General features: G+C 41.9%; 1 protein-coding gene across 1 annotated transcript in view; it reads right to left on the bottom strand.

Moving 5' to 3' along the window:
* Positions 1-12228, bottom strand: part of LOC109468117 — a 75154-nt gene that overhangs the window by 43614 nt on the left and 19312 nt on the right. The window contains exons 5-6 of the mRNA XM_019766362.1: positions 5223-5458; positions 4665-4837 (exon numbers count right to left, since the gene is read on the bottom strand). Coding sequence (XP_019621921.1) covers positions 4665-4837; positions 5223-5458 — 409 coding nt within the window. The remainder of the gene's footprint in view (positions 1-4664; positions 4838-5222; positions 5459-12228) is intronic.

Below are 12228 nucleotides of genomic sequence, written 5' to 3' on the forward strand. Positions count from 1 at the left end.
AGCCACTTGAAACCGGCTTCGGGGTAAACCACTTAGTGGGTGATTCCACTTAAACACGGCCTAAGACATGGCCCATTTGCAAGGGAAATATATAGGGGTATATAAGTACTGCACGCACCGTTGTAGTTAGCGTAGCCTGTAGTTTTAGAAAAGCGGATGTAAGGCAGTTGATCCTCCGGAGCTCGCTCCCATTCGCATTGGACGAGTGGACCGCCGTCGGCCACCACAAGCCAACCAGCGTCTTGGAGGCAACCACCCCAGTTGCGATTGATGTAAAAAGACCTGCAAGAAAGGAAGCCGTGTTTTAATTATTACATGGACGTCATAAAGATTTGCTGCAATTCTTGTAATTACATGCAAATGATAGAAAAGCCTTAATACGAAGTTTATCACATTTCAAAGGCTCAAGATTTACCTTTTCTCATTTGGGACTCCTTCGATCGAGAAGACGTTTTGAGTCTCGGTGTTGACGTCGTTCCAAGGAGATGAGAGCAGACGAGACTTGGAGAACCAGTTGAACTTGTCAGTGTTTGTCCCATTAAAAATCAGCTCTACATTTCCTTCGGAGGACTCCAACACAACCTTCACCTGCAAAAGACAATTTTACTTTCTGTGCCGCTAAAAAAATCGCCCCTCATTCTTTAGTTATCTGCAGTTCTACTTATTGAGAACAGATTTAGCTGCTTGAATCCAATTCTGTTTGTCAAAAATGCTAATTATTTTTTAATGGTTGTGTACTAATACAACATATTCAGCTGATGGAAAATTAAACGTATGGACATGTGACAAAACAAAACACAGTAATTACCACAAACTTACCCGTTGGATGTTAAGCGATTCCCATTGGTCTACAACTGGGCACTTGTAGTGGGTGACTTGTCCAATAGTACTCCAGGCGTCATAAACAGTCTGCCCTGTTCCTTTCATTGTGTAAAAAACGTCTAGCCATTGCGGATTGTCTGTAAAGACAGGATAGGTACCAAATATCGATGTTCAAACATTTATTGTTACTCTACTGCTTTCTTTTAAATGAATGCACCCTATAATTATCGAGAACTTGTAAGTTTTACATGTACCCAAGTCGGCCAATTGTAGCAAACAAACGGCTCAGCCGACAACATTACAATGACCTACTATTAGTATTTTAGCTTAAGTGCCAAAACCTCTGATAGTTACTCGACCGATCTTTCCAAATGATAAACAATATCGTTATCCATTACCCATTATTTGACTTAAAACATTTTGTGTACCTTCCCTTATATTTGTCTGATAGTCACTGCTTGTCATTAGGTCGGAGATTTTATCCCTTAGCTTAAATAGTGTCCGAAGTAGGTCATGCTAGTTCTGACACACGTTCCACCTACAAAGCAATTCTAACCACGGCGTTCTAACAGATAGAAGTTTGTGGCTTAGGGGTGTTTTACAGGCCCCAGCCATACTAGACATAGACCTCGTCTGATATGCTAGCTATAGATCTTTCCAGTTGGCCTTTCTCAGTCCTTTGGACAAACTAAATCAGCCCCGTAAATACCCTGACCTGCACTAATTTATTTGGGCAGGCGGCCGGTACTCCATACACCTTACAGATACCGGGCAGTCTACAATGGACTGACTGCCAGGCTATACTGAAATAAAATACTTTAAAAGTTTTTATAATCCTGTTATTATGATATTGTGAAGGATTAAACGCCAGCTGACTTGACTGTTCTTGTTCTTTTAACTCTGAGTTTATATGTCTGCCTGTTTAGACTACTCTCCTTGTATGTTCAATTCATCTTATTTACTTCTGCAGTCTCGTTTTTTGGCTAAGTTTCGATTTTGCAGGATTATTCACTTTATGACCGAACTGAGCCCCCAAACTACTAATGGCGTGGCCAAACGACATTTGCCACACTAAAGACCAGCGGATGACTCATTCTACCTCCGTACTATTTATTTCACCTTATAGTATGGCTTATTCTATTGCCGAGCCATCATATCTACCTTACATTAATTGTTAAAATGGATTCCTCTACTCCCCTTTCCATTCAACACTCCTGTCTGTATTATATTTCCTTTTCCCTTGTACTTTGCTGATGTCGGCATGTGTGGGATCGTTTCTCGTATCAAGGAAAATAAAACCAACAAAAAGAAGTGAAAACGTGACAAACATAACACACGTAAACCAATCACATCCCCACAAAACAGAAATCATCCATTCTCTTCGCATCTCTTCTCATCTCATCCCATCTAATATCTTTTGTACATATTTGACCATTGAAGCACAGCAAAAGATCTGAAAAACAGTTTTCTCCAACCTTCTCGGTTTTCTGTTCTTTTTAAAGCTTCATTTGTGTGTTTCGACGGTCCATCAAACATACTAATTTCCTTAAAAAACACAGACTTGTGGGTCTTGTCCCTTTGTTTGAAGACTGCCCAGTCTAGGCCTTTCCTGCTTTGTACAATTTGACACGAATACCAATGGGCAGGTTAATCTTTTCCATCTGAGTTAGAAGTTTAAATGTTAAATTTGCAAGATTCAAAATATGATATATGATATTAGATATTAGTTGTTGAAACGAAAGAAAACCCTTAAAACTTTGTTCTTGAATACATTGTTTCTAGATCTTTCTTATTGGCAACGAAATAAGTTCTGTATTGTTTGCTCTTAAAACATATTTTTGAGACAAAAAAATACGTCCTGGACCTGTGTACAAACATTCACAACCCGAAATGATGATTTTCATGTGCATCAAAGGCATCTCCTGCTTGTGCAAAGACCACACGGCCGGAAGCTACCTCAAAACCAATTCCCCAGGGAATGCATTCGTAAAATTTTCTAAATTCTTTCAGATTGATCGTAATATACTGTGAAAAATACCTCCGCCCCTGAGGCGTCGACAAAAAATAAATAAAAATTAGGAGTACCTGGTGTAGAGACATTTACTTCGTTGGGGCCCTCAGCTGTACGCCGAATGACAGACCCTACGTTGTACCGACCGCCGATGAGAATCTCGTACATGTCGACTTGATCGGATGGTTCCAGCGACAGGGCGATGAAAACATCATTACTGGCATTGGTTCTAAAGGTCAGAGGTGAGGACTTGGGAAGTGGGAGGTCCCACTGGTACAATTTGGTATCTCCGGTCGTTCTGACGTACTCACAGGCTGAGGATACAAGGTTCGATTTAATTACGCCAGTGGAGTTGCTGTATCAAACGTTTTAAAATCAATAAAGTATAGGAAGTGCAAAAATGTGGAGAGTATAGCATAAATTATCCACGTAATTACACCAAGAATTCTACAAGACAATCATAACTTTGGGTGGAAATATCATAATTGACTAAAATGAACAAATAGAAGATAAACCATTTCAATTAAGAGAATTAGTAATAATTGTTGCAAACTCATGCACGTGGGCTAATTGCAGATACAAAGGAACATTTGATACAAGTACAAGAAAGTAACACATCGTTGTTGGTACATGACAATATGTAGACTGAACATTATACTTTTCTACTCATGTAATATTTGAAATCATTCCGTGTCAAAGTTAGCCATGATGATAGCTGAATCATACATGTACTACGATATCGTGGTTAGACCTTGACAATATCCTTGTTTTGTTTAATGTGCGAAAGTGATTTTTGTATGGTATATAATGAATTAAATGCACCAACCTTGTACATCAGCGTGATCGTACATACTACCAGTTGCTACAAACACAGAAGAATGTATGTTAATTTAACTCATCACTATCAATAGTACTACAACGACTATTTCTATGTTGATATCCAACGACATGAATTTATACTAACCTAGAATGGAAGGCGGGACAAGTGGTGTTACAAGAATCGTCTTTTTTGGGAGGAAATAACTCGAGTGAAGGTTAACATCATTAGATATAACTTATTCAGATGAGGGCCTAATTTGCACGATTTATGAGGAATGCGAGAACAGCTTCGGAGTCCTCTGTTAAGATAAGACTGTCATTGGTTATCTTAAAGTACCTCGTTTACCCTAACAATGCAATCAGAAACGTTTACAAGTAGTCAGTCGTAGATGTTAACCCGATCTGGAGAAGGTATGAAATCCTGGAACTCTAGTTTCAAAAGGTATTCGATCGTTGGGTATTGGGGTTTTCTTATTCAAAACAAGGTATTCTTCCTACTTTTCTTACGATGTCTATCAGACACCTACATGTAAGTTTTGCCACGTTTTAGATTGTGTTCTCCTGTCATAAGCTTTGAGGAAGGTGTCTGATAGACATCGAAACGTAAGCAAGTTAGTAAGAATATAGCATATAGGAAGTGTATAAGAAAATCCCAATGTCCTATGTACCAACACAGTACCAACATGATGAAATTATCTTAAAAGTTCATCTGTGTTGGTAGAAATCATTATGAAGCAAGTTTAAACTGCAATTGCCAACAAAGCAAATTGGACTCACCCAATTTTTCGACTATATAACTCCAGTCTTTGTCAAGGAATGAGCAATCCACTGCTTCCGTGAGTCAAAAATTTGGGTGAGTCCAATTTGTTTTGTTGGAAATTGCAGTTTACACTAGTCTTGCTTAATAATGATGGAATTATTTTAGGAAGGTATTCGATGTTGTCTACCCTCTTTCCTTATTGCTAAGTTAGTCTAACAAACGCGATATTCAAACTCACCCAACGATGGGGTCCCGTACAGGTTCAGTTCTCCGAACCAAGGCTGATAGATGGAGTGGGTCCGCATGATGGTGAACTTCCAGTACCGCGCTGTTCCCTGGAACCCGCCGAACTCCTGCCGCTGGTTCGTCCCTCCCTGCACGTACCTCACGGTCGCCACGTCCTCCCAGGTGTACGGAATCCAGACCTAAAAAAATTAAAAAATAAAAATTTAAAAAAATTTAAAAAATGTTTTTTTTTACTGTCCAAACAATACCCTGTGCAGTCGTAGCCTCTATACGGTTGAGTTGATGCAGAGTATCACATAATAATCAATACAAATCACAACAATCAAATAATACACAACATACACATATTTGCTCCACAATTTTTTTGGTGAAACTGTCGCAAGGGTCTGTGTGGCTGCCATTCGGCGCCACAAGGTGGAGTGAGGAAAGTTGTGCAAAGTGCCTTTCCCAAGGGCACAGCGGGGCGGATGTCCTGACATGTCCCGAGTTCCACTCGGAACCGAACCCGGGTCTCCCCGCTTCATAGTCAAACGATCTACCACTACGCTATCCTGCGCCACAAACCTGAGCCTTCTGCAACTTGAAGGCTGCGACGTCGTGCGTGGTGTCACCGTACGAGTTGACTGCGAGACGGGTCAGATTGTACGGCTGGCCGAGGTCCAGTACCATGTACCAGTCCTGGCTGATCCCCGGGGGGCCCGGGGGGTTCCAAAAGGACCCGGCGTCACCGTCTAACGCTCTCGTGGCATCGTTACCGGAGGCATCCACAATCCACGATGTGTTCCCGGTTAACCATCCATCTGGAGAACAACACACGAAGGAAAAGAAAAAACAAGGGCGGTGTTAAAAAAACACACCGGCGACGTGAGTATCTTAATAATATAATAGTATAAATTTGTAACCCTTTTGATATAACTTGAGTAAAAGGAATTTTTCTTATAACTGATTGTTGTTTTAGTACTACTAGTATGTTAAAATGTGTGTGATTTTAACACCGTATTGTATGTAGGAAGTTGTATCGTTTGTTTTTGAGGGTGCTAATATGATGCATGCATCAACGAATGAAATGTGAACCCTGAGCTGTAACTCACATTCGTATGGATTTATGTTTGATTATTTAGGAAAGAATGGTATCTGACGCAAGTATTACCAAATAAGGATGAAATTTTTAATAGGTATTGCCATATATGACAGACACGCTACGTGTACACTTAGTGGGTCTCCACCAGAAAGCAGACCGGGCGCTCCTCCAAGCAAGGTTCCCCAGATATCTGGCGTCTCCATATTCCACCTAACATGTCTGACTTTCCTCAGCGCCTTCACAAATTCACGGAGGCGCTGAAGGGACTTGTGCAGAACTACCCCAAGGTCACAGTATGGAACCACAGACGTCTGTGGAGACGCAACCCAAACTACTTTGCGCCTGCCGGCCTACACTTGTCCGATCTGGGAAACCTCCAGTATTACAAGAGTGTCCGCGGGGCTTTAAACCGCCAGCTGAAGCACATTTAAAACATGTTCGCTTGTCGCTTGTGAGCCCTTTCCTTTCTCATTCCGACACAATTTGTGCCCGATTGGCTGGTTTCCCCTTTTCGTTCGCACACGCACGTGGTCTTGGTTTCTTTCACGTAGTTAGGCGTGTTTTGGCCGGGTTTTTGACATGAGACACATGTTAATATATTTGAGACAATCTCTATCCTACATCATGCCTCGACCGTGTTGATACTATGGTTTGTGATACAACAGAATAAAAGGTTGCATATCTCGCCAGACAAGAAATGTCTCTTCTGTTTATTATGTTAGATTGCACTATATAACTAACGGTGACCTGGCCCGATAAAAGGCGTAACGTAAACAACCGGAGCTCAGTCTGACGTAAACCTTCGTGGTGTTCACATCGCGGAGAGCTCCGCTGCGTAATACTTCAATATCTAAGGCCCATTGTCCCCCACACATTCAGAGCAACAAGTATGGCATTCTATAATAGTGTATAATTGACGGGCAGCATCCATGCACCGACAAGCGATACCCCGACCCGTACGGTGAATGTCGGGTCTGGACACCGTGTAGTAACCGGCAACGCCGTCTCAGTGCCCGTGTCCTCTGGCGACACTTACTGAGAGGTTTCCCGGATAATATTTCAATATCAAGCAACCCCAGTGATGAACCGGGACGAGGGGGGATACAAGCTCAGCCACGTTTGGGATTGCATTCTCGCCGCAAAAGCGCCACCTACATTGGCGTTAAATAGCGGCGAGTTGCAGAACTCCAGTCAGAAGCTCTGAGGAAGGTGTCTGATAGACATCGAAACGTAAGCAGGTGAGAACCTTACTGGTTGTGTAAGAAGAAAATTCTATACCCCGAATTATTGGTGTTTTCCCTGGATACATGACGAAAATATAGGTATACAAACTATTATACGATCGTGGCCGAGAGCGGAGACCGTTACTTTGCACGGCCTACTTCGGTACAACACAGTCAATGCTCCGCTCGGAACGCCACGTACAGACACAAATAATTTCTAAACTGTCGGTAACAAATATCGTCATATACACATCCCCTAGTAGATACTCTGGTTAGTCTGGGTAAAGGATAACAATTACTATGAGTAGGTCGCGCCCGTTGAGATAACGTTGGAATATAATATGGCTCCATTGTTTGATCTTCAGATGATTTTTACAAAGAATTACAAGAAAATCCGTTCCATGTATCTGCTTGGAGATTGTGTCGGTCGGATCTTACTGTTTACGAGGTCTCCAAGCAGATGTTCAGGGGGAGGGTATAGTTGGGGTTGTCCCTTTCTCTCTATCTGTTCCATTGCTTGATCTTCAGATGATTTTTTTACACAGAATTACTAGAAAATCTGTTCCATGTATCTGCTTGGAGATTGTGTCGGTCGGATCTATCTTACTGTTTACGAGGTCTCCAAGCAGATGTTCAGGGGGAGGGTATAGTTGGGGTTGTCCCTTTCTCTGTATCTGTTCCATTGTTTGATCTTCAGATGATTTTTTACACAGAATTACTAGAAACATTCGGTCCCTGTATCTGCTTGGAGATTGCGTCGGTCGGACCTTACTGTTTACGAAGTCTCCAAGCAGATGTTCGGGGGGAGGGTATAGTTGGGGTTGTCCCTTTATCTGTATCTGTTCCATTCACAGCACGAAAACAGATATTTAAGCAAAAATTACGACATCCATATTGAGACTTTAAAGAAAGGGAAATATTTAAGCAGACTTTAAGATCGATTAAAGTCTACTGAAAAAGAAATCTAATCTTTACGAAGGATTTTCGCAGTTGTAAATGTAACGTATTACGGCATGTTTCTTTACGCACGGTTTACAGATACTGAAGTATTCATATCCGACAAACACGTTAAACTTATATGTCCCAGAAAGGTACAGGAAATGTTTCGTACTTCTGTTTCAACACTTAAGTCAAATTTGAAACATGAGTAAGTCAATCAGGTATATGTTTAATCTTTTTCTACGCAAAATTTAAAGCAAAACGGAAAAGACGCCTCATAAATCATCGACAGCATGTGCATAGAACTCTGTTTCCTTTCAACGCCTGATATGAATTGTAGCAGACATTGGTGCACGCAAATATAAAAAAAAAATCGCGTTGTGTTTTTACGGCTTACCAACAAACATATGACGTGTTTAATCTTCCTCTCCGCACATTTTCAGTGATCGGTGGGCAGACCTTCCCCCTTTAGCTTATATGTTATATGAAAGGCAGCGTTTATTCAACAAATATACGACGCGTTAATCTTTCTCTCCGCACACTTTAAGCGAACGGGGGAGAACCTCCCCCTTTTAGCTTATATGCTCCCGAAAATATGAAAGGTAGCGTTTATTCAACAACAATACAGCGACAATACGACGTGTTTAATCTTTCCCAACTGATACGTTTCAAAAAGCCGATAGGTGATGTAGCGTTTTTTTTTCAGCAAATATACGCTAAGTTATATCTTTCCCTTCAGGTATCTAAGTGAATTCGAACGGGGAGGTACCTCTCCCCTTTAGCTTATATGTTCCCAAAAGTTATATAATATAAAAGGTAGCGTTTATTCAACAAATATACGACGCGTTAACGTTTAATCTTTCTCTACGCACACTTTAAGCGAGCGGGAGGAGAACCTCCCCCCTTTCGCTTATATGTTCCCGGAAGCTATATGAAATATAGCGTGTATTCAACAACAATACGGCGTGTTTAATCTTTACTTACGCGTATTTTAAGTGACGTTGGATTATAGGTTCCCAAAAAGCTATATGAAATGTAACGTTTATTCAACAAACATACGACATGTTTAATTATTCCATACGCGCATTTTAAGTGACGTTGGCTTATATATATCTCGAAAACTAAAAGAAATGTAACATTTATTCAACAAACATAACGTGTTTAATTATTCCATACGCGAATTCTAAGTGACGTTAGCTTATATCTTCCCCAAAGCTACGAGGGGTGTTCAAAAGTTCTCGGCCTCACCTAGAAAATAAAGGTCAAACTCCTATTCTTCGATATAGCTGTATACTAAGACGTCTATCATCACTGCACATAAAAAGTCAAATTTTTATATTCATTAATTAGCACGTGAAAATGGGGCGGGTGAGGACAAAATCACAAAATTTTTTTTACAAAACATTTGTAACCCAAGATGAGCTGGGTTCACCACTTTCACCCCGAATCAAAACAGCAGAGCAAACCATGGATGAAGAATTTTTCCCGACCCCCCAAGAAGTTTTAGCGAGTTTTGTCCGTTGGCAGGGTTTTTGCCTCTGTTTTCTGGGACAGTAAGGAAGTAATCATAATTGACTACATGCGAAGGGGTTAAAGCATCAATGTGCAGTACTATTCGACAGAATAACGACATTTGAGGACAACGATCAAGAGAAAGGAGAGGAAGGCACCGAGCTGGCGTGCTAACAATGCACCTGTCCACACAACACAGGGGTCAGCGACAGCAGCAAACGAATTAGGGTCTGCAGTCTAACCCTACCCTTCCAATTCACCCGACCTAGCACTCTTGGACGTCTACCTGTTTCCTAAACTCAAGTTCCACCTACGTGGTCAACGTTTTGATGGTAATGATGACGTCATCAGTGCGGTTGAGCCCTATCTGGGGGTCCCAGATGCAACCTTCTTCCACAAGGGGAAAACAAAGCTGGAACATCACTGGACCAAGTGCATTGCAGTTAGAGAGGACTGTATTAAAAAATAGCGTAAGAAAAATTTTACTGCCCTGACGTTTTCTAAGTGAGGCTGAGAACTTTTTGAACACCCCTCGTATATGAAACGTAGCGGTTAGTCAACACACATACGACGTGTTTAATCTTACCATACACATATTTTAAGTGAAGTTAGCTTATATGTTCCCCAAAGCTCTATGAAACGTAGCGGTTAGTCAACAAACATACGTGTTCAATCATACCTTACGAGTGTTTTAAGTGAAGTTAGCTGATATATTCCGGAAAGCTAAAGGAAATGTAACGTTTATTCAACAAACATACTATGCCATCATTTTTGTGTCAAAAATACATGTACGGACGCTAAAAGCGTCACGTTTTGGGGTCAATGCGTCACGTGTTTTGCGTCAATACGTCACGTATAACATAACGTGTGGGTAAGTAACGTACATGTGATTCTGCATTTTCCGTGTAAAAACTACGGACGTAAAAATCGTCACGGCTTTTAGTCAATACGCCACATACGTATCATACGTACGTGACGTACTGATACGTTATGTATCCTAATTTTCGTGCCAAAATAACATACGGTTAGGTTATATCAAAGGTTATGTCTACGTAACGTTAACTTCAACGTAACGTTGGTTAACGTTAACGTAGTTATCACGTTATGTTTACGTCATGTTAACGTTATGTTAACAATATGTTAACGCTATGTTAACGATATGTTAACGATATGTTAACGTATCATGAAAGTTCATCTGTGTTGGTAGTTACATGTTTAAAGCTAAAACTTTTGATCCAACACAAAAATTCTCTCACCTAGGGCTTTCAACCAGTCACTCTGGTCTTCCTCAGTAGACTGACCCAGTGAAGCTTGTCACGTGGCTTCTTTGAAGTGTGACGTCAACACTGGGTCAAAGGTATCTGGTAGACGATGTCGGCCCCCGTCGCGGTTCAATGTAGGGTGATGGGCCCTGATGTAAATGGCTTCCTTCACCCCTCTCAAGAAATAGTCTTGTTCAGTGTCTAAAATCCTTACAGTGTCAAGTGAGACATGGTGTCCGGGTGACTCTATGTGAATGTGTTGAGACACCTCTGAACTGGCAGAACTAGGCCGTGTTTGTTCCTGAAACCTGGCTTTTTAGAGACCTCTCCGTTTCACCAATATAAGTTTCCTGGCAGGGCCCCTGTTGTTCTTGCCCTGGCAGGGGATGTGGTAGATGACACCACACTTCTTCTCTTTGGGGGTTTTATCCTTGGGCGCAACAAGAATGTGTCTTAAAGTAGTGGTTGGTTTGAAACAAGTTGCAATCCCGTGGGAAATGAAAATCCTCCTGAGAGCTTCAGACAAGCACGGCACGAAAAGTGATATTTAAGCACGCTTAAACACAGCGTAAAGGCCGCGTTTCTTCCCACTTTCCGCACCTTTACGACCCCTAAACGCGAACGTAAAGATTGCCTTAACGTGGACTTTCCGGAAGTTCGGAAAGGGCATTTATTTTCCCACTTTCACGGTGCCTATCCGCGACTTTCAGATGCTTAAAGGCGTAGTTAAGCAAATCTTTCCGTGCCCTTTACCACGAATCCTTCACGGAAAGCATGTGTTTATTCTGGCCTTTCCGTAATCTTTTGGGTACCTTTAACATTTCTTTACGTCATACATTTTACGTCGGAACCTGCACGGAAAGCATGCGTTTATTGTAGTCTTTCCGTAGTCTATTGGGGGCCTTTAAAACTTCTTTCCGTCATGGTTTTCGGGTTTGCTGTACGCTTAAAGGTGTCGTAAAGTATCCTTAACGTGTGCGTAATATTGACGTTTATTTTGCTTTATTTGTGCGTTTATTTGCCGTTAATGAACAGTAAATTTCTGTGCCATAGGTAGCCTTTCCTGCCTTGGTAGACTGGCTGGATCGGGCCGTCGGTAGCCTGGATGCCATAGCAAAATATACCCAAAGTTCTAGTGTGCCTTTCATCCAGGCTAGGCCGTCGGGGGAGTTGCTGCCCGAGCGGCAAACTCCACTCGGAGTTCTTAACTCCCCCGTAGCGCCCATGTAGATTGGCGGGCATACTGCCATGTTCCGCCGACGGGGACTGGCTGAAGGCCCGATCCAGACTGGCTACCAGGGCAGGTTTTCCTTTGTTGTATCCGAGTACACAGCCACTATTCCAATTCCTGTGTCCATTTTCCCGCTATTCCATGTGATGTGGTCACCGCAAGAGTAATAATCCGCTGACTTGTTCCCGTGATGGTCAGGTCGCGCTCTTGCTCAACTTCTGTGCTGCTCCCGGTTAGCACGATGGAATACGGCCGTGATCTTCCCCTTCTGCGCCGTGACATGTTCAATACTAGTATCTCCAATCTACGCCATCCCACAGAC

This window comes from Branchiostoma belcheri, unplaced genomic scaffold (assembly GCF_001625305.1).
Source record: "Branchiostoma belcheri isolate BF01 breed outbred unplaced genomic scaffold, Haploidv18h27 scaffold192, whole genome shotgun sequence".
In the NCBI taxonomy this organism is placed as follows: Eukaryota; Metazoa; Chordata; class Leptocardii; order Amphioxiformes; family Branchiostomatidae; genus Branchiostoma; species Branchiostoma belcheri.